We start from the raw sequence: 23,747 nt of genomic DNA on the forward strand, positions 1-23,747 counted from the left end.
GACAAACCATTTCCCAGCTTTAATTTGCCCAGTCATAAGATAGGAATTGCATCTATTTGCAAAAATTACTCTAATATCCTTAGATGCAATGGTCCAAGAAATAGAGATTAGTATAATGAATCACTGCGCTTCGGGGGAAAGGAAGCCTCTTCATCAATACTATTTGTTGTACTTTTTTCCCCAGCTTCCTTCAAAATGTCTACTGTTCACGAAATTCTCTGCAAGCTCAGCTTGGAGGGTGATGTAAGTATATCATTTTCACTTTGTGTAATTTTTGCAAATTAGACATCTCTCTGGATAACTGTGCTACTCTCTTTCCTTGTACATCTAAGGACAACGAGGACAACATTTAGACAATCATTCCCCCCTCTGCATTCCCCTTTTCTTCCCCATTATTTTTGCTGTTGCTAGTAGTTCAATTTGACAGATATGTGATGGCTCTAGAAGCTTTTTTGGCATCACATTAAAATTGGACAGGCATTAGTGACACTGGAGTTTTATCCTGCTATATACTTAGCGTGTCAGTGGTAGTAAGTGTCATGATGATACATGAGTTTTAATGTCATGCCCTGGCATTTTAGTAATGATTGGCATAAGCTACATCCATGTCAAAAATGATCCTTATGTTTTGGGCTTCTTCCAGTGATCAGGAAGTTATTCTAGATAAGGACTTAGACCTTTGTTGTTGTTTTTAATTTAGCACCTGGGAAATCTTTTCTTCAGAAGAACTAGAGAATTAGGATTTTTTTGTGTGTGTTTGGTTTTTGGTTGTTGTCTTGTATTTTGTTTTCTTTTTAGCTAAATAAGAAAGTATTCTAATTTATCATGTTTCCTTTTATTGCTTTGGCTATTAGGGAGCTCAGAATTATATCTAATTGTCTTTCACAGGAAATATGTGGACCTGGAAATTCTGATGCATCTGCTTTTTTTTACAGTTAAAATTTTTTTAAAACTATATGTGAAATTATACATCATTGCAAGTACTTTTAGAATCAAGTAGAATTTATGATATGAATAGGTGTAAATATCTAATAATACCATACATCTTTCAGGTCATCTTGGCAGAAATGGCTTTTACAAGTAATACTGGTTTGTAGGCATATCATGCCAATACCTCGAAATATGCTCTCACTGAAATCAAAATACATTGAAACACTCAAACTTCTGTTGACAGCAGTTTGGATTGGGTAGTACAGAACCCTCTGTATTATCTCTGGTTCTTGCCATCAAATGTTCAGATAGGTGATGTCTATGCAAATACAGATTGTATGGAGTAGAGAGCCTATATATTTTTCATATTTCCTTGAGGAACTTGTATGCACTGTTGTCCAACAAGTCCAAGAGCTAAATGATTTTTTTTTGTAAAGAATCTGATTGTTAGATTGTTTTTAGTATCAGATTTCAGAAAAGGGCTTTTTGTGTAGTCTTTGAAGTTACTTTAGTATGATGCATTTCTCTGTGTGGAGAAATAGGACTGCAATAGAAAATGTCATATATTCCCCCATATTTTAGAGGAAGAAAAAAATCACTTTTCCTCAGTAATTTGATTTTCAAACAAGTGGATTTTACAGCTAATAGGTTCAATTAACCATTTATTGTTGTTTCTAGAAATTAAAAAAAATATATGCAAAACTTTCAGTACTTGCTGTTTTTGGAATAAGATGACATAGCACCTAGGAAATGAAGCCATATGTGATATGGCCCAATGGCCAGATTGCCTGCCTTCGCAAATAATTGCTGGTACTGTTAATAAATAGGGAAATGTTTTTCTTAGATTTCCATCCACATTTTGTAGGCACCATAAAACATTTAGTATTTCAGAATAGCCCTTTGTCCATACCTTTTCCTGAATGTACCATTTCCATTGATTTAATCTTACTGGAAAGTTCAGTAAAATTAGAAAATACTTTCATAATCCAGTTTCAGAGTTATAAATGTTAACTGGATTCATTATTTGGCCAAGGCCAAGATGGTCACAAGTACATTTTGAAATTCTTTGCCTAGTCCTGAACTTAGATTTCTGGTTTATCCCGGGAAACATTTGAGAGGATGTCACCTTAGTTACTTACCTGTATAACCTGCTCATAAAACCAAATGAAATGAATGCTGGGATGCCTCATAATGTGTTGCCCGTGGGTGGAGAGGTAAGTCAGGGCACCTCAGGCTCTGAGTCTTCCCAGAAACTGAACTGAGGCAAAGTCATCACGTTATGATGGGCATTATGTACTTGGAGGAGGTTGTGGGGATGGAGGAGTCTTGGTGTGGAAGGTGGTTAGTTCCACTGACAACCTAAACCATGTTGTCCATCTTCTTTGGCCTGCCTTTGCTGTGGGACTGGGTAGCAGGGAGGAGGAAAGCTGCAAGAGCTCTAAAGGAAGGAGAGAAGTTAACACTTGGGAAAGAAGAACTTGGGATGTAGACACATGACTGTCCTTACCTTAGTCTGGGGTGGTGGGGTGGGATGGAAGTGGGTCCATCAGATCAGACAGGGTCACTGGGCTTTGAAAAGCATTAGAAAAGGAAGAGAGTATGGTTTAAAAGGTAATTTAAAAAAAAAGAAGAAATAGGAAGAGTGGTAGGCATAGGGTTAAAAGCATAACAGCAGAGGGACAGTAACAGAAGAGAGAGAGAGAGGAGTAGGAACTTCGTGAACACAAAGAGGATGTGGGCCAGGAGGCCTGACCACCTTGGTGTGGTGGCTTCCCTCTCACTTATCTGATAGTCTGAAACAAGCAGTCCAGCATTTTACATTTGCATTTTAAAGAATTGTGAGCTCAGCGATACAGGTCCAGTGGAAATTCAGATGCCTGTAGCAAAAACTTGGCTAAACACACTTGTCATTCAGGCATTTCCACATTTTCAGCTTGTTGCAAATTGTTGCTGGCCCAATTTAAGGTTTTTCAGAGCCATCCCAGATAAATGGTGGTTGCAAGTGCCCAGCCTTGGGTTGTCTGCTTTTGAGCTTACACTAGAAGTAGGGTAAGTGAAAGTACAGACAGCATATTCTAAACTAGCTGAGCTTTTGAAGATGAATTCTCATTAGAAATAATGAAGTTTCCTATTCTCTCTTTGTGGTGGCATGTTAATACTTAACTAGTTACGCCTAGTCTACGAATGATTTGAATTGCTTAAAGAAACAATAGGAGAAAAATGTATTTTAGGGGTATTTCAATAGGAGGGTTTTAAATGTGTATGATTTGAGTATGTTTGTCTTTTAACCTCAGCATTCCACACCCCCGAGTGCATACGGCTCGGTCAAAGCATACACCAATTTTGATGCTGAGCGTGATGCTCTGAACATTGAAACGGCCATCAAGACCAAAGGTAGGTGACCTTTGTCCTTCTCGGGTCACACTGACAATGCCTGAGGCATTTTTAGTTAGTTGTCTCTTTATTTTCCTTTTAATCTCTGTGTACTGGCCATTCAAAATTGTCCTTGAGCTTTCATGGAGTGATTCTAAACCTTCCCCACCTCACTCCATCCTTTTTTCCCTCTCTCCCTTCATCCTTTTCTTTCTCCCCTCCTCTTCCTTCCTCTCTTTGCAGGGAAGACTTAAAACATGAGAAAGTATTTTAACCAAGTAGCCTAGTAACAGAAATAGGCGTCAGCTGAGAGCGGAGGGCTGATCCCCCAGATATGTGTTAGGAGCTCAGCTCTTCACTTTGAGACCGCAGTGCCTCCTGTTCAAGGAAGAGGTTAGTCATGGTGATCCCAAACTGGCCTTTCTGGTCCTGAATGCCCCTGAATTTCATTACATATGTGGGAAAAATTTTATTGCTTTGCTTTTAGATCTAATGAACAGAGCATTCAGACTTTTTTTTTTTTTTTTAACCCTACTAGTTAGGCCACTCCTTAGGCCTGTAGCTTGAATTAGAAAAGCTGTCAGGATGAGTGTATTTCCTCGAGTTCCAGGATGAGTAAGAGAGGGCCAGAAGGCATAAGAGCTTCCCTTAGAAATCAAGTGGATAAAGCATTTAATAGGGTGAGGTTGAGCAAGAACTTGTTCAGGTCATCGTCATGCTGTTTTCTGTGTCTATAAAAGTAAATGTTCAGACTCTTTGGCTTATGTTAATGAAGCATTTGTCTTTGGGCTTGTCCCATCCTCCAAATCCCTGGGACATTGTGATTATTGTGGTGATGCTTGTGATTGACCGCACTCTTTCCCCTTTTGGACAAAGCACTTCCTTTCACTGTGAGGCTAGACTGAGATGCAGACATGACCCAGCAAACCCAGCAGCTGCTGTCTCATACCCTTGCTGAAAAGCCATGGACAGTTTTCTCTTTGGAGTATAGTGTTTTAACTTACTGACACACTTGTACAATTCACATACCAGTCACTGACAGACTGGGAACCTCAACCAGGATGGCCTAGGAACCTAAAATGAGGGTGATCATATGTGCTGGCTTATTTATTTATGTCTTCATTATTTATTGATTGTGCCCCCTTTTCACTCTCAGAATTGTTTCGTTTTGTGGGATAAATTATAACACCATCTTATCTAAAACCCTTAGAGAAACTGGGGACTTTTGTTTCCAGAGATATGATGGAAAGGAGAAAGATCCTTTACGTCCTTTGGCTCTGACAGGACACAAGGATTTGCATCATCTGCCTAAAGCAGCCTCAAGTTCCCTGGGGACACTGGGTACCTCCCAGAAGGACTGCCTGGACAATTGGAGGGAGAATAAAGAAGCATCCAAACCAGACCTTTAAAAAGTCTTCTTTTTTTGATGCTTTTCAAATGACCATACTTGTTAAAGGCCAGGCTGGGAAGTCAGGAAGTCACTAATCAGAAAAGGAAACTAAAACTTGGAGGGCTTCTCTTACCACACATCATTCTTTTTCGGTGGAGCTGGAGTGTAGTGGATGCGAGATTGTGTAAACATGGCTCTTCACCTCTTGGCTCTGCTATTAATTTACTAGCTATTTGACTCTGGAAAAATGCTTAACTGCCCTAAGCTTCAGTTTCCACATACAAAGTAGGGCTAATCAAAGTTCCACTTTACACAGTTGTGAAGTATGAAGTGGTGCCTGCCATATAGACAGTGCCTGAAACCTGTTATCTTAACACATGCGTGCTTGCCTATGCACACACTTGATCCACTTTCCTAAAACTCACCCTGTCTCACTATTTGGGTGTGCCTCCATTCCTGGGGTTTCCCAACACACCACTGCAGAAACACCCTTAACTCACCTAACAGTTAACTCATCTGACAAAGATGGTGCCTTTCCCAAGCTTGAGACAAAGGCTGCTTTTATCATTGCATGAGAAAGCTTTTCAGCGCGCTGGAATGTAAAGATTGCGCAAATGAACTCTGCTAACAGCTGAAACTCCCATGGTAATAAAAATACCTTCAGGCCCTTTCTGAGTTAGTAGGAAAATACTGTAGTTTCTAAATAGAAACGTCTGGAGGGCTAAGGTTTGGATTCATGCATTCATTCCGCTTTGGTCAAAAGCAGCTGACATCACCCTTATCCTGGTTGCCACTATTTATTTATTGAGTGCTTGTTATGGGAAGGCATGGCACCAAGCACTTTAGGAATGTTCTTCTTAGGTGAAATTCAAATCCATCCCGATGTTATGTTGTATCCTCTCCCATTTACAGGTGACACAGTATAGGATTAACATGCTCCAGGACTCTTGGCCTTGGTTCAAATTGGGGCTTGAACAACTTGTCCAGCTCTGGGCCCGTGTTCTTAAACACCCCAGTGTTGTGCCACCCACCTCTTGAGGATCAGACTTTTTTCCTTTGTCATAAGTTATTTTCAGACATGAAAAGAGTTTCGTAGTTGCGATTCTATTGATGTGAGATACATGTCATATTTGTGTCCCAGCTTTAGGTCTCCAGTCTTCTCTTCACACCTAATGCCTAGTGCCTTCCACTTAGGACCACTTATTTATTTTTGGTGCCTAGTAATTTTCAAGAGTAACTGACTTTTCTTGTTAATTCTGTTAGTCCTGTGAAATCATGTCTGGATTGTCAGTATGTTTGGGACCTTGCATCCTTCTAGGAAACTGTGGAGAAGAAAGAAAATGATATTCACATAGAGCTCAGTGTACCAAAGATATTAATATCATCATTGATTATGGTAGTGAAAAACCCAAGTTATCTTCCGGTTAGGGAATTACTTAATAAGTTATGGTAGCTTCTGGGTTACATAGAGTATCTATAGAGTGTAAAATGTGAAAAATAAAATTTATGAACAATTTTTAGTGAGGTAGAGTTCACGTACATACAACTCACCTATATAAAATGTGCGATTCAGTCTTTTAGTGTATTCACCGAGTTGTGCAACCATCACAATTGGAAAATGCTCGTCTTAACATGCATTTACCTTAAAAGTTGTCAGTTGTGGAATTGATTCTTTTCTTTTCTTGTGCTTTCAGCATATTTTTTGTTTTCCAAATTTTCTATGATGACATGTATCAATTTCACACATGGAAGACAATAAATTTAATTATAAACAAAAATGAAGTCAGTAGTTGGGAAAGTAATATCCCTCTGTCCCTTTCTTCTTCCTCTTGATATTTGTAGATAACTGGTACCACCTTCTAAAATGAGCTAATTGATTTTTTAGCTTCCCGTTTAAAACACCTTCTACCTTCAGTGTAACTAAGAAGCTTGTGCCACACCTTAACCTCCTCCCTCCTCAAGCCCTTTACCTGCAGAACACAATGCTCTGTAACTGCTGTCTCCTTGACCTCAAAGAAAACAAATGGTAAACCTCAAATGCCAATATAAGCGAAGGCCGAAGGACCATGAAAAGATGACTCTGGGCCTCCCCTTCCTAGAGAGCAGCCCAAGTGCACATGCGAGCGCGTGCCAAGTACAGAGCTCTCTGAGCATTAATTACCTGCTCTGACTGACCACGGACTTCCCCTTTGGTCTGAGTCCCCTCAGGAAGGAGAGCAGGGAGGAAGTCACCTGTGGCGGAGGGTCCTTCAGCTGCTGTGAAACAGAGGATGGTAAACTAGAGCAGGCCTGGTGTAGGGAGGGATTCGAAGGAGGGGCAGAACTGGGTGAGACCAATGGGCTGGTACTGTCTGGACTGGTAGGAGGACCGGGAACAGTTAATATCCCTCCTTCCCCTCAGCCATATCCTTTCTCACCTGGGTGGTCATGGCTTCTGTTCTCTTTGTGGGTCTCCCTGCCTCCTCCAGGGCAGATTCTCTCTCTAGCTTCATCTCCAGGATCTTGGAGCCTTTACTGTGACAGGAGTGTACAGCCCCCATGTGGTGGGAGTTCTGACTAACACCCAAACAGTTCCTACTTGTCTCCCGGAGTGAGCCCATACACAGCCTCTTCTCCATGCTTTCTCTGAGAAAGAGGCAGAACCAATTATTCCTTGTCTAATACTTACATGAAGTATGTTACTTCACGTAAGGAATTTACAGCTCTTGTCATATTGTGTTGTAATTATTTATGTATGGATTTTGTTTCTCCCACCAGAATGTGAGTTCCTTGAGGGCAAGGGTTTTACTTCATTAAACTTATTTAATCTTATTTACAATGGCCCCTGAGACTGTGTGAAAAGGTAAATAGTTTAACCTATATTTAAATAGTAGTCAAATGTACACAGATCCCAGACCACACACAGGTGAGTGCACTGAAGAGGGACACATGGCCGGTGAGATGAGGCATCAGAGGACACTTTCAGAATCTTGGACAGTAGCCAGAAAGGATAATAGTCCCTTAGTGAGCTTTGATCTGTTTTCACAAAATGAATTTAGCTCATGCTCATAAGGCTGCTTTGTTTTTAGTTTGAAGAGATCTCAGTATTTCTTGAGTATATTACCTAAACCAAATGCATGGTTGTTTTGTATATACTCTGGTTTGAGGTAGACTATGCAATTACTAACCTTAATTTATGTCTAGTTAGAAACTGAATAAAGCCATGCAAAAGTAGTAATATTGCTTAATTAACAAGAGGTTTCTAAGACTTAAATCTGTAGGAGTCTCTTGGTCTAGATTGGCCTTGGGTTAAATATATACTGTGGAGTGTACAACACAGCTGTGAATGGTTTACCATATGGGTCCAAATAACTAGAAAGGAAAGTCAGCTAAATTAGAAAAGGATGAATCCAGACTACATAAAATAGATTGTAATTAGAAGCAGCACAACCCCAGAGTTAGTGTAAGTGCCAATAGACGGGTACAGCTTTGGTCTATCTATCTCTCTCTCTCAAAGGGGAGGGAAATGAGTTGCCCTATTATTATTGCCAGTTTTGATTTTAGCAGTATTTGTGTTCTCCGGAAGGGATGCAAAAGCGGGTGATATTTTCCCCCCTCTCATAAGCACAAGTAGAGAGATGTGTAACTGCAGCAAGTTTTTGCACTTATTTTTTTTTTCTTATACTTTTAAAATGGAACCAATGTTTTCCAGCATGGCCAAAAATATGAACATCCCATGCCAGTGAAAAGCAGGCCAGGACGTGTATTTTTGGTTTCACCTGCACACCTGGAGGAGTATTCATTCAGCTGAGACAGCAATTAGGAATGTATTTTCTTGGAGATGCCAGGAGGCAGATTGGCTCTGAAAGGTGGCTTCTATTCTAAAAGGGGACTTGGGGGCGGGGGAGGGGCAGGCCCAAACCTACAAGAACCCTTAGGTCTGAAGGACAGCATGCTTGCAAGAGAGGTGTTTGTAGCTCATGCAGCCCAGCCTTCCCGCCCTCCCTTATGGGAACAGGAGGAAGGGAGCCTTCTCTTCACTGAGGCCTTTCCCTTTGTGATGAAGTTTACTTTCGGCTTGAGTTCTCATTTTACAGCACTGCTGGAAACAAAGGGGGACCAGTGCTGAGTCAATGGCCACCTTTACTCTGAGCACAGATTTTCTGATTTTCTTCAAAACCATCTTTGTCTACATGGGTGTATAGATGCCAGACCTGAGCCAGGAAGTCTATAAAACATGGGTGATGGAGTCCCTGGTGCCTTTCTAACGATAGACCTTAGCTTTTATTGCCGGTCTCTCAGCCTTTTTTTTTTTTTTTTGTAAAAATTGTTAACCTCTTTCCCCCTGAGGAAATCTGAGTATCAGTGCCACGAAGGGACACTGGGTGTAGTAACCAGTTTCTTTTCTGGTGTCAGCAATGGTAAGACAGTAAATATTAACTTCTTTGCTATCAACTGAGTTAAGGGTCAGGATGCTGATTTCTCTTGCATCTGTTCAGATTTTAAAATTTTCTGTCCCATGAGGCTAATAGAGTGGCAGGGCACAAGATGGCACTTGCATTTTGCATGTCATCCTTCATTTGCAATTGGATTTGGTTTGAATTTTGGATGCTGGCCTACTTTGTGTTTTCCTGCTGGTCCTGTGGAGCATTTTGGAACTACAATTATGCATGGAAGGCAGGCAGGGTTCTAGATTATTGAAGTATACAATGGGATTAACAAATAGATGGCACTTAAATCCTTTCTAAGGGACTCAGCAGAGGTGAAATCAGAGCAGAATGGAAAAAGAAGAAATTTGATTTTGGGGCCAAACCTTTTTAGGCACTTAGCTAAACCACACTTTGCATGAGTCAGTACCACACCTCTGCTGTGCCAGTCTTGGGAGAGGTGCCGGGCGCCCCAGCCCCCTGTGACCCCAGGCAGTGCTTGTTTTCTGTCTCATTTCAGGCAGCTGCCACAGGTTATCATGAAACTGGACTAGTAATCTAATGTCTGCTAATGGCAAAAGCGCCCATAGCCCTTATTTTCATTGACCCCAAAACCGAATGCAAATAAGACCCAGGCCTACATTGGAGAAGCTGAGTGTGGAGAAGGTAGCAGACTTGCTCCAAGTCATTAACTCAATCCATCCTTTCTGCATCCCAGTAAATGTTCTCATGATCTATTTTACAGAATGAGAGGGCAAGGCACAGGGAGCTAACTCAGTTGCCCAGATAGTACAGTTCTGAGCCCTACATGGTTTCTGAAGCATCTGTTGCTGACACTGATCTAGATGCCTCCCCTTTTCATCTGTCCCCCATGTGATTATCCAACTCCTGGTAGGACCCTTTGGACACAGAGTGCTCATGACTGCTGAGTGATACCAAGGAGTGACTCCAAGAGCAGGAATTCCAGGCCAGGCAGCACTGTGGCTGATGGTGGGAAGGATACTTTGGACAACTATGTGTGTGTGTGTGTGTGTGTGTGTGTGTGTGTACATGTGTATGCTTCTCTGTCCCTGAAGTCACTTCTAGCAGACAGATGGCATGTTGGCATTTTAGTGTTGTTGGGAGGGGCTCCCCTCTCCATGTTATCCCTCGTGGAGTGTTTCTAGGTCTTTCTGTTGAAAAAAAAAACCTCTGTTGGGATAGCTCTTCAGTTCAGTGACCATGCACTGTTAGTGGTTGGCAAATAATTATTTACAGATTATTAAATGTGTGTATGTTTGTAGTAAATAGTAAATCCAGTCCTATAGATATATAGACACATTGCTGTGTTCCAAATCATTTTTAGGAACTAGAGGAGTGTGGTATGAAGAAGTTTCAAAGTATAATTTCAAAACGGTACCAACATGACTCATATTGATGGGGGGATGAACACGTGTCAAACATTTATTTAACTCAGAGGAGATAAGATTAGTTCAAAGGGACATTTGAAAAACTGGGTGTTAATAGGCACTGAGGGAACAGTGTTGGGATAAGATTGCTGGGCTGGATACAAGGCCATTAATGTCCTACAGGGCCCTGAAGCCATAACCTTTGGACTATAATCTCCAAGTTAACATGTAACCTCACAGAGCTTGTGCCTGACGGTAGTAAGTAGCAAGTTGAGTGAGAACGTACCCTGGAGAGGCAGTCTTGGATGGCCTTGTTAGCCACACTGGGAGGACATGCTGTCTTTCTCTTGGCCTTATTTTTAATTTTTTTGGTTACTTTTCTATAACAGGAAGCAAGATAGCCCAATGCAGTGAGCCTGGGTCTTTAATCTTGGTTTGAATCCCAGCTCTGCAAGTGACTTGCTTGTGTGACCTGGGGCATATCCCTGCCTTCCAGGAGCATTTGTTTCCTCGTAGTAAAATGAAAATGACAGGAGCCCCTACCTCTTACAGATGTGGTGACAATTATATGGCAAAGTTGTATGAAGCACTTCGTAAGTGCCTGGCACATAGTAGGTATTCAGTGAGTGGCTGATGCTACTATGATAAAATATGGCCACAAGCATGGATTGCCTCTCTCTGTGGCCTGCTGCTGACCTTCCCTTTACAGAGATGATTTATTCTGAAGTTTGATACCTATATCCCCAGTAATGTAAGCTGAGGCATGGTTTTTATCTTCTAGATAAGGAATCTTTTTTTTCTGACCAGTCAGCCACACCCTGAGGGCCTCCTGAGCTCTCATCAAACAAAATGAAATCCATTTTCTTTGTGCAGCCAGTGTGTCTTGGCAGATGTGAGTCAGCATCCTGTTCAGAATGGCCTCTTGGTTCCTAGCCATGGACAATAAAAGACACATTTTCCATGGAATGCCAGATGTGAAGCTGATTTGGGGTTTCCACCCGCAGAGAGGAGGAGGAAACTCAGGAGGCTGATTTTATGATTTTGGAGTTGGCCGTTATTTTAGACTGCAAGTGTTTGTTATGTTTCAAAAATATGGTGGATGGTTTAAGAGACCCAAGACCCCAGAGTATTCTGCTTGAGTCCTGCTGTCAATGGCGCTTTCCTGTGGCATCACTTGGCACAGGTGTTATAGTTTGTGCAGTGAACTCTTCAGGCGTTACTTCTTATCTGGGTTATTTGGACGAAGGTAAGCATTTCTGTCCCTAGAATTGCAGTCGACCCTCACAAAAGCAATTGGTAGACGTGACTTAAAAGTCTTCTACATAAGCACCGTGCTGAGTGCTTCATGTTGACTGGCATTTAGAGCAGTGACTGACCTTTCGGATGCCCCGACTAAAGGGTGTTGGAGACGTTTTTGTAGTCAGCTGCTAAGATTCGTTGGCCATTTTCATGAAAGGAATGAATGCTTATGAAATTTACTGTGTTGTTTCCCATCAGGAACCAAATAAATTTGTGTCTTAGTTCCTTACCAGTGTTGAAAATTTGAACTTCTATCAGTTTTAAAAATCTGCCTGGAACACAGATTTTACTGTGTTCTCACCCACATTCTGTAGGCTCCCGTACCCTGATTACTGTTTCCCATTGTGAGCCTTTGCTTAGATTACTTTGACCTTCCACATGAAGCACAAAAGGAATGGAATGGGAAAAGAAACATTATTCAGCTTTGTTGTTTTTTTTTTTTTTCCTTTATGCTGTTGCCCTGCCCGCATAGTTTCTTTTAGCCCCTGGGCCCCTTCTGCCCAGCAAACACTTACTTATACACTGGAACATAAGAGATCTGAGAGTGTAAATCCAGGAGGGCACAGCCTCATCTCCCGGGCATCTGCACCTATGTTAAATTCGTTAAACTTAAAGCTTTCCTAGTGTCCTGGCACTTGCTGTGCATTGTTGACGATGATTGTGCTGACATAGATGGCTGAGTGATCAGTTCTCATCCTTCTAGCCTCATCCTGGGCAGAAATGGTGAGTAACCGGATGACCCTTGCAGCTTCAACCTGTGCTGAACTATTTTCCACAGGAATAAACTGCCTCACCAATTATGATAGCAGGTTGAGAGGAAGCAGCAGTGTTCTGAAGATAAGGTGGTTAAATCCCACTGGCAGAAATGTGTATTCTGGTGTTACGACACAGGACATGCCTTAAGTGGCTTTGACTAGGCAATTGATCCGGGGCTCCATGATTTTTTTTTTTTTCCTCTTTCCAGTTCAATTTAAAACTTGCAGACAATGGTATGGGAGAAATAGCTTATGTAGGTGATGTTCTTTGAAGGGGGAGGGGGCTTCCACTTGCAGAAATAGCTTCCATTTCTTTGTAGTTGCTGGCATTAGCATTTGTGTAATGGATCAAATTGTTCACTTGTAAGGGGTCCCAGCATGTTGGATGCTGCATCTCAGCAGGCTGTTTGCTTGGTAAATAATTTAGGTAAAATACATTTAGATTCCTTCAGACTATCATAGTTGCTGCCACCTACATGAGATTCAGGTTAACCACTCAGGCTCTTTATGGGGATTTCCAATAATTGGATTGAATTCTGACTCTGTTGACTGGACGCTTAGCTGCTGTGAACAGAAAGGCAAAAGGCTGTTTCATTGACTAAAAGCGTGGACTATACTGCAGTTTGTGCAGTGAACTCTTCAGGTGTTTTTTCTTACCTGGTTTATTTGGACAAAGGTAAGCACTTCTTTTCCTGAAATTGTAGTTGACCCTCCACCTCACAGAATCACTTGGTAGAAGTGACTTAAACATCTACATAAGCAGATTTCTAAAGATTCTTCCATTCCTCATGCTTATCCATCTCTCTTGGTGATTCTCAATTAAAAAATGACCAGGGAGCTAGTTGAAATGCTGCTTCCTTGCTCCAGAGTTCTAAGGAGCCTTTAATCAGTAGATCTCAGGTATGGTCCGAGGGACTGTGTGCTTTAATACATGCTTCATGTAATTTTAATTCAGGTGGGCTTAGGACCACCTTTTGACACAAACATAAATTTTGCATTTGTTTCCAAAGGAGAATAATTTCTGTGGGTCGGTGTTATTTGTTATGTGTTCAGGTCAGTCAGCAGCCCCAAAATAGCATTCAGGAAATACTAGAATTGAGGTTTGAGGATATGATTTATTTTGTTGTTTTCTAGCATTATCAGATTTGAGGAGGAAAGTTCGTTTTTCTTTTTTAAGATTTTATTTATTTGAGAGAGGGCAAGAGCCGAGCATGAACAGAGGGAGGTGCAGAGGGAGAAGGAGAAGCAGGCTCCTTGCAGAGCAAGGAGTCTTATGGGGGGAATGGGAGACTCGATGGGGGCCTCTCTCCCAAGACCCCCAGGATCATGACCTGAGCAGAAGGCAGAAGCTTAACAGACTGAGCCACCAAAGTGCCCCTTGAGGAAGAAAGTTAAGTGTAAAGCAAAAACACATTTATAAGCAATGGCTGTCCTAACATGAAGTTAGAGCCATAGAATATCTAAAGAGAGAGAGAGAGAGAGAGAGAGAGAGAACATAATGTGTGTGGGTAGCCTTGCAGGGTTGGATCTGTTAGTGTTTTGTAGAAGCAGAACTAGAAGTCATTATTCGAGTGCCTTACTTGTGCAGATGTAGAAACTGAGACCCAAACAGGCCAGATGTTTACACATGTAACAGTTGTGATCTCTCTGAGCTTTAGCTTCTCTGTCTATAAACTAGGAAGAGGAATACCTATCCTTAACTGCTTAGTTGTGAAGACTAAGAAGGTAGTCTGTGTTAGGATTTTCAGAAACCAAAGAGAATTATATAGATATAGTTTGTAGTCATTATGCATATTATGTTTATTCTAATTAAAGTATTTAGAACCATGTCAAGATTCTCTCAAGTTGAAGTCACTAGTTGATTCTAGTTCAATGACTGTGTGTCACAGTGTATGTAAAGAACCCTTTTTATGCCGTTATGGTGAACTTTGAAAGTATATATAACCAGAAGAAAGAAAACTTTACAGTGTCCATAATCCTACCACTCACATGATCACAATTAAAATTTTGATATAAAGGCTTCTAGATATTCTTCTTGTACACGCACATGTATTTTACAGTAATTGGGTTATACTGCATCTACTGCTTTGCCACCTGCTTTTTGTTGTTATTTTTTTACTTAACAGTATATCATGAGCATTTTTCCATGTCAATATTTTATGCCATCATTTAATTTAATTTAATTTAATTTAATTTAATTTAATTTAATTTAATTTATTTATTTGAGAGAGAGAAAGAGCGTGTGTATGTGAGCACAAGTAGGGGGAGAGGCAGAGGGAGAGGAAGCAGCAGATTCCCTGCTGAGCAGGGAGCTCAATGCAGGGTTCCATCCCAGGACCCTGGGATCACGACCTGAGCCAAAGGCAGATGCTAAACCAACTGAGCCACCCAGGCACCACTATGCCATCATTTTAAATGACTGCAGTATCCTATTATATGGATAGAAGAACATTTATTTAATCAGCCTCTTATTGGACATAGGGGCTTTTTTCCCTTTATTTTTTGAGACTATATAATGCTGAAATCATCTTTGCAACTGAATCTCATGTATATAACAATTACATATCTTTGTTGACATTGGTACTCTAAAAGTTGGAGCTAAAGTTATAGATGCTGCACTTACCTGATTTACGTACTGGTATGAACTCCCTCTGAAATGAGTATATAAACACATAAATAAATGTTACTTATTTTTATACCCAGAAAATCTAACTTTATGCATTTTGATCTAACATGCTTCAGAGCTGAGGGTTCCTTCTCTGTCACGTTGCTCATTGCCTCTGCCTCAAAGCATTACTACAATTCTGACATTTCTGCTGCTCTGGGTCTCCTCTGGTTTCCTTTAGGCCAGGCTGTTGGCCATTTGCATGTGACCTTGTGGGCTTAGCTGCTGTCTCTCTCACCCAAGAATTAACTATCCAGTTATGACAAAGACTCTTCCCTTTATTAAACAAAGTTCATAATCGGTCAGGAGTTGAGACCCTTCACTTTCTGAATTCTTAAAATCAGGCTTTCTTAAGTTAAATGGTATTTTAGGAGTATTTCTGATATAAAATTGGAAACTTTCAGATACAAGAAGGCATTGCTTATCTTGGTAAATACACATGTTCCAATTAAAATAGGTACTAAAATATTTTGGAGGCACTTTAAAACTCCCAATTTAGATTTAATTTAGATTAAAACACTTACTCTTTTTAATAAAGTTATAAAATTGATTATTAAAATTGCCCATTGAAGATTAAAAGCAGTGGAACATTTAGTTTCCTTAAAAAACAATTTAGTCTTCAATAAGTATGATTGTATTAATCAATTATGCTATTAAAATACAACTGCCATATTAAATCTGACTCATTTGTCATGACAGTTTCTATAATTATAGAAATTATACCTAGCTGCTTATATAGCCATAATCCTGCAATAAATATAAATAATTGTCTCTATTAATTCAGTTCACAGTTACTGTCTATTAAATCCCCAGTTAAATGGCAATTTGGGGACCTTCATTTAAAATCCTCCTAAATCTTTGTTGTTCCGTCTGACTGCCAAAGCCCCACAAACACCCCTCCCACAGTTGATTTCCAGAAACCAATTTATGAATAAAATAGTTTTTTTCATTGCAGATACTCAAAAGGTCCATTTAGGCTTGCAGTTTGCGGCTGTCAGGATAAAAATTGGGTAAACACATTTGGTGGAGGGTACTGACAAGAACAACCCCTGATGTCCTGGCATTTCAGTTTGGAAAGCAGTATATACATTTCATTTTGAAAAACTGTTTAAAACCTTCAGCATTAGCCTGAAGGACTAGAGCGCATAGGTGATAACTGTTCACTGCTTGTATTTCCATAGGTGTGGATGAGGTCACCATTGTCAACATTTTGACCAACCGCAGCAATGAACAGAGACAGGACATTGCCTTTGCCTACCAGAGAAGGACCAAAAAGGTACAAGCAACTTCAGGGGGCGGAGGGCATTCCTTGTTGAATTTCATTTCCTCAGCCATTGCTTTTTCTTTTTATGGATTCTGACTTGTCCCGGCAAGAGCCTCAGGAACTCTTGGGTATCTGAGGTTTTCCTCTTATAAAGAGTCATCACTTACACACTCATGGCCCCAGGTGTCCCTGGGGTGCTTGGAGCTTATCCCTAAAGACCATGCCATCCTCCAACCAGGGGGTGTAGAGGGAATACTGCTGGGAACAGGGTTAGAAGGGACCAGGGAACATGAACAATAACAGCTATCATTTCTAGAAATGCTTGCTTTGTGCCAGGCATGTAGTTCTCTACCTGTAGCAACTCATTTCATCTTTATGATTTCTGCTAGCTCTCGATGTTTCCTTTTTTCTTTTTTTAATATTTTATTTATTTATTTATTTATTTATTTATTTATTTATTTATTTGAGAGAGAGAGAGAGAGAGAGAGAGGCAGAGACACAGGCAGAGGGAGAAGCAGGTTGCATGCAGGGAGCCTGACGTGGGACTTGATCTCGGGGTCTCCAGGATCACGCTGTGGGCTGAAGGTGGCGCTAAACCGCTGAGCCACCCGGGCTGCCCTTTCGATAAGATGTTTCTAATTTAATCTTAGGACACTAGCCTTTAGTTAGTATTAATCCTTATAGGCTCTTCTTACTCTTAAAAAGAAAACACTTGAATTCTTAAGAGCTTTGCTGCAAATGGGCTTAGTTAGTGGTTCATTTGGTCTACTATCTTCAACATGCCATGTTCCCACTATTTAAAGAGTCTTTGTGTGCTTTTTCCCTTGCTTGTGCACTAGTGGTTAAGGAGCAACCAAGCATTTGTTCATCCTTTATTTTGTTGCAGTGTTAGGAAATTTTATTTTTAAGGACGGGATGCTTTATTTTTAACTTCTTGCTATTAAAAGCTTTTGATTTATTCTTGGACAGTGCAGTAAGCGTGGCTTCCTGCAGTTTCTGTTTGACTTAACGGCTTTCACTCATAGCCACAGTGGAGGTGAGCTGGAAGGATTCTGGAAAAGACATTTCTTTTCTTGGAGTTGACATGACCACCAGGGTTCTGAAAGTTGCAGGTCAAGCCCTGCCATAGCTCCCACCCCCACCTACTCAAACAGTTGGAAAGGACATAGAGTCTGGCTCCTATCATCTTATGTGCATTAACATTCTTTTTCCAACTAGACTTCTATAATCTTTTGTAGTGAGGCAGAGAGGGGAGCGTTTTATTTCTCCAGTTTTCTAAAAGGAGCTGGGACCTGGTAGGGCTGAGTTCCAGTTGGAGCAGAAGGCTCATCTCTTTGGGGAGTGTGCATATAGTTGCTCCTTCATTTGTCACTTAGAAAGGGGGGTGTTGGAACACACTTGAGTGTGTACACATAAGTGTACCCAGAAATATAGAAGCCTGGATCTTGATTTCAAATTAGATAATTGGGGAACAAAGCCCTCACATAACCTGTTGGATGCAAGATATTACCAGAATCGTATAGAGTTCATTGACCACACAGGTTTTGTGTCAACTGGGAACAGCTTATTTTCCTACTGGTTTTGTTTTGTTTTGTTTTGTTTTGTTTTAAAGAGACGGGAGAGTGGAGGAAGGGGCAGAGGGAGAGGGAGAGAGAATCTCAAGTAAGCTCTATGCCCAGTGCAGAGCCTGACACGGGGCTCAATTTCACAATCCTGAGATTGTGACCTGAGCCGAAATCAAGAGTCAGACGCCTAACCAACTAAGCCACTCAGGCGCCCCTGTCCTACTGATCTGGATGTCGTTCAGTCTTGGGCTAAGGGAGATTGTCATCCTGTATAGAAAGATACAGGGCAGCCTGGGTGACTCAGCGGTTTAGTGCCACCTTTTGCCCAGGGCCTGATTCTGGAGACCTGGGATCGAGTCCCATGTCAGGCTCCCTGCATGGAGCCTGCTTCTCCCTTTGCCTGTGTCTCTGCCTCTCTCTCTCTCTCTCTCTGTCTCTCATGAATAAATAAAATCTTTAAAAAAAAAATACATTTTTTGAGATAAATTTCCGAAGGAGATTTTGCAAGCAGAACCTTAGTGTTTTGAATGAGTTGTTTGCATAATCAAGGAGAAAGTCCTGTATTATAGAGTCTGTTGGGGTATGGACTGAGGCTGCCTATGTCACGAGCCTTTAAACAGCATGGGCAGAACTAATAGAAGTGGAGAGGAGCTGGGGAAGAGGATTGATCCCCTGTTTTGTTCACCTTCAAGCAGATGCCAAATTTCTCCAAAAAAGGAATGGTAATATGCAAAGCCCTGTGCTAGACCTTATGAGAAGCAGAAAGTTGAACACCGACAGGAGTTTATAATAGAAGTGGAAGATGTCAGTAGGTACTCAAATGCTATTTGAGGTTTGAACAGAGAATGGGTAGAAGGGTGTCAAGGGTAGGCTAAGTTTGAAATTACCTAACCTCAAATTTCCAGATTGGAAAATTGGTACTATAATTGAAAGGTGTTGCTTTTCAAGTCCCTTTCTAAGTGCTGTGTGTTACTAGGGCACCGGGAATCAGACGAGAGTAGGTGGTGGAAGGGGTGGGCCAGGTGATTTCCAAGATCCATCTCAGATCTCACCACCTATGAAGGATTTGAGAAGATTCTTCCTGAAGCAGACCGTACATCACCACCTGGCACCTGCAAATACTTCTAGGGGCTAGCTATTATAGATGCCATGGGACACTGCTGACAAGCAGGGGAGAAAGAAAGAAGGGAGAGAATAGGAAGGAAAAAGTGAAAAGAAAGGAAATTAATTGCAGTGGGAGAGGTCAGGCATCACTCAGTGCTCCTGATGTGTAGGAAGTTTAGTCGCCAGTATAAGTGGCTCTAAACAACACCATTGAATTGGGTATTTGCATACATGGGTGCTGACTCCGATCTCTAACTTAAAAATCTACGTTGTGACAGTGGAAACCTTTAAAAATAATACAGAGCAGGGAAGCCAAGGGAGTGAATGGGGGCTTCAGTCTTCCTTTGCCTCTGTCAACTCTGCCCAGATTTGGTGTGGACAGATAGATGTTGTCTCAGTCTTAGATGAAGCGTTTGGAATAGGAAAATTCCATCATCCAACTATCACCCATGGTGGGGCTTCTAGTTCCTCCGGAGACTTTTAGGACCCACCTCTGGCCCAGCAGCACAAACAGCTTTTACTGTCCCTACTTGCACCACCTTCTTCTTAGCAGAGGCCTTGACCTTGGAAGGTGCTCTATCTTCCATGAGTGGTTATCGCTTGCCAAGTGTGTTATTAAGTGCCCCCACATGCCTAGCTTTCTGAGGCATTGCATACTGCCCTGGCTTCTTTTTAAGGACTGCGAGAAGGTGGCTCAGTCAGCATGGATGTTACAGGTTTTTGTCAGAGCAAAGTCTCATCTTTTAGTTTCTGACATTGGAGTCTGTGGAAAGGAATGCAGTTGAGGGACAGTTTGTTCTGAGATTCCAAAGTGGTCGAGGAGTCACAACCCACTTTACAAATGTATCCCTCTTGCTTTGGTCTTCGCCAGTTTTAAAGGGAATTTGGTGCCCAACCCCATTTTCCATGTTCTTGCCTGTTTTTCTTAAGGAACTTGCATCAGCATTGAAGTCAGCCTTGTCCGGCCACCTGGAGACCGTGATTTTGGGCCTATTGAAAACACCTGCTCAGTATGACGCTTCTGAACTGAAAGCCTCCATGAAGGTAAACATATGTGAGATGCAATCTCTGTCAAATCTGCCATTAATATTTGTGAATTACAGCTTTCTGAGTATAATTAGGTGATTTTCAGTTTTGTTGAATTCTCATTTGGAACCATTTTTTAAAAAATGAACTGAAGCTATAAGTCTTAGGATTTGTACCAAAAATATTTCAATTACTCTTTTTAAGACTGTAAAGAAATTTCATGATGCTGGGAAGTCAGTTATCCAGCTGCTACTGCTTGGCACCTGGGCAATTGGAATACCATTTGGAAAAACTACTTCCTTGATTACACTTCCTCCTTAAAAAAAGATTTGTTGTGATATTAAGGCAAAAGTAAAACTCAGAGCTTTTGTCAAGTGAAGCTTGCAAATTCTTCCCATGTTCTTTTGGGTGTTTCTTCTGACCCTCTCCCATCAGTCCCATTATTTAATTCAAATTTGGGCAAAGTCAGAACATCACAGGACATGCAAAGGGTGGTTTCAGATTGTAAGTGGTACCTGTGTTTTGTTCAAAGTATTACAGCACAAATTGCCTCTTTTGTTTGTTTTTTGTTTTTGCAAAGCTATTTAGAATTTTAGGTTACATTAGATCATAGAAATTCCAGGTTAGAAACTCCTTGAATTTTGTGCGTGCTTAAAATTTCAAGTGTTATATAAATGCAATAGATGCATAACATAAATGCATTTTACAGCAAAACATATAACCCCTTTTATAGTGTATGCTTGTAACACTTTGAATAATCTCACACTGCCCTCTGCTGATAAAACTGAGTAAAGCCTCCAGGATAGGGAGGAAAGCTATGGTTTTCATTTTTCATTTGAAGTCCGAGTGCATTTTCTGTGATGCTCCTGTTTCTGAATTATGAAGAGACCAAGCTGTAAGCCTGTCACCAGAGCTGATGTCACAGTTCATGTCATCTCTTTCCCCCAGAGAGTACCTCGTGAGTGAGGCACTTCACACACCAGGCATTTCCATCACCCAGGACTTGATAGCTCAGGGCTGCCACAAGATTTGTTTGGGGAATCTCTTTCTTCCTTCAGTTCTCCAGCCTAACCCAACCTGTGCTCAGTTTATATGAGCAGACTGGCTCTGAGTTTCTTAAGTAGGCTATATTGCAGAGAAGTTAAATTAAAATTACGAATGATGAAATGTCAGCAACATTTAATGATCCTGCTTGATAAGAGAACACTCCTGAAAACCAAACCTTGGGTTTTTTGGAGCCATGGATGAGTCAGCCTGTCCTAGGTTTCTCTGACCATCATCACTTCAGATCAGTTTATCTTACTTTCGTCAAAAATCTATTTAGTTGTGATGTGTGCAATTTTACTAGTATCTATTACTAGGTATTAATGATTTGAAATGGGCCTGCTGGAGCTGTCAGTCACCATTGTAATCTATGTAAATGGGCCTAATGAAAGGTGCTTTGACTACTGAATCTTTGACCTTGTGCCAGCTCTTCCATTAGCTATCACAGTTGAGTACCCTTCTGAAATCCATAAAGCTCGAAATGACATTAACTGAACTACGCTTTTAAAAAAAAAATCTGTTTTGACTTCTGGCAATACCAGTGGCAATATTAGCCATATGTTATGGTAGAAGTTGCCCTTGTGGTAGGAATTGTGGACAATCTGTGGGAAGCTTGGGCCAAGTTTTGGAAATTGCCAAGGTCACCTCTGAATACAGAGATAAAAATACTGTTACAATCCTCAGATGGTTAACACTGGTATATCAGCAATGGAAAAAAACTTATATTGCCATACGTATTTTTAATTTTTTTAAAGATTTTATTTATTCATGAGACCCACAGAGAGAGAAAGAAAGAGAGAGAGAGAGAGGCAAAGACATAGGCAGAGGGAGAAGCAGGCAGAGGGAGAAGAAGTAGGCTCCATGCAGGAAGCCCGACATGGGACTCGATCCCGGGTCTCCAGGATCACGCCCTTGGCTGAAGGTGGCACTAAACCACTGAGCCACCCGGGCTGCCCCATGTTTTTAATTTTAACAGTGTCAGGATATAACATTTCTTCCATGCATGAGTTATTTTTAGATTATATTTCTATCATCTTGAGATTGAAAACCTGCCCCCTAAAATATTTGAAGACACTCAGTAGTCATTCTATAACATGTGTACAGAATGTCATGTAGATCTTTCACTCAGATGGGAAGAAAGTTTGGCTTTGCTAGAACTTCTACATATCATGATTAAAAACTGGAAGAAGAAGCATTGGCTCATAGATTAAGAAAAAATTCAAAATTAGCCGTTAACCTAAGGTTTAGATTATATTACACTTTTCAGGGGTGTATAAACTCTAATAAGTTTAATTAATAGCTGACACATTTTTCGCGTGGATAAGTAAGTTTCTTATTGTATTAACACCTTATAATTGATTTACATTTTAAACAGTTGTAATTCTACTTAGTTCAAAGTGGTATTTCCATATTCGGAAAGACAAGTATTAGAGAATCCTGATTATTAAATCTTGACTTTGATCATGAAGCCAGCTTTGAAATACATGTTTCATTGAGTCCTTTCAAGCTATCTGGCACGTTCAAAAGTGTATATATTAAATTTGAATACATCACCGATCAAATTCTTATTCCTTAATAAAGTGTTGGTGTCTAGGTTTATTTGGCACTTCATTATTTCCTTTTGCTTCCCGAAAGTGCCTGAAGAGTGCATAATAATCAAGCAAAAATGGAAGTACAAGAATGAAATTTTTAACATTAACCCAATTTTACATTTCAAAGAGGTGAAGCTAAAAATTTTATCTTATCTGTACCTTTCCCTGGTAAAAGACTTATTCCATTCCAGTGATGCTGGCTGCAAATGACAACAAACTCTCTATATTCCTTTATGTTAAATTACTGAGCAGATAGTTTAATAAAGAAAATTTTCCCATCAATCAAAATAATTTGAAAAATAAAGAAAAATAGGAAGAAGAAAAAGTTACTCATTTTATAAACTCATCACCAAAAGGCAACAATATAGTTGAGCTCAGACATGTCACTTATACCATCTTTTATTCTGGTAAAACTTTTTTTTTTTTTTTTGGAAGCATTTTTTAAAGAAATAGAAAATAGCATTACATTGTGCTGACAATACAGTACAGATCCCCTCCATAGGATTATAGAAAGGAGTGTGCTAACTGACCGATCCATGTTTGCATTTTACCTGATTGAGACAGAGAAGTAGGTTAAGGGCCAAGAGGACTTTCCCTGCTGATGTTGTCTTGCCTGGTTCACAGGGGCTGGGGACTGATGAGGACTCCCTCATTGAGATCATCTGCTCAAGGACCAACCAAGAACTTCAGGAAATTAACAGAGTCTACAAGGAAAGTGAGTAGCCCTAGTTCTTTGATGCAGCTTCTCAGCCCAATTTCTGTGACCCCATCATGGCTGCCTGGGCTAGCACTGGGAATAGGATGCCAGGATTACATATGCAGAATGCCTTCTGGACTGTCCAGGGGTTTGCCATGGTCCGGGTCCCTCTTCTTCACCTTCTTTTGTGGCTTGTGTTTTGCTAATTATATTGTACTAGAACTTCTATAAAAGGATAGGCAGGAGGGA

The 23,747-nt window shown here is 40.7% G+C and overlaps 1 protein-coding gene across 1 annotated transcript in view; it reads left to right on the forward strand.

Annotated features, from left to right (window-relative positions):
• Positions 1-23,747, forward strand: part of ANXA2 (annexin A2) — a 44,949-nt gene that overhangs the window by 11,596 nt on the left and 9,606 nt on the right. The window contains exons 2-6 of the mRNA XM_055319664.1: positions 185-243; positions 3,225-3,324; positions 16,388-16,482; positions 20,070-20,183; positions 23,426-23,516. Coding sequence (XP_055175639.1) covers positions 196-243; positions 3,225-3,324; positions 16,388-16,482; positions 20,070-20,183; positions 23,426-23,516 — 448 coding nt within the window. The 5' untranslated portion in view covers positions 185-195. The remainder of the gene's footprint in view (positions 1-184; positions 244-3,224; positions 3,325-16,387; positions 16,483-20,069; positions 20,184-23,425; positions 23,517-23,747) is intronic.

This window comes from Nyctereutes procyonoides, unplaced genomic scaffold, assembly GCF_905146905.1.
Source record: "Nyctereutes procyonoides isolate TBG_1078 unplaced genomic scaffold, NYPRO_anot_genome, whole genome shotgun sequence".
Lineage (NCBI taxonomy): Eukaryota > Metazoa > Chordata > Mammalia > Carnivora > Canidae > Nyctereutes > Nyctereutes procyonoides.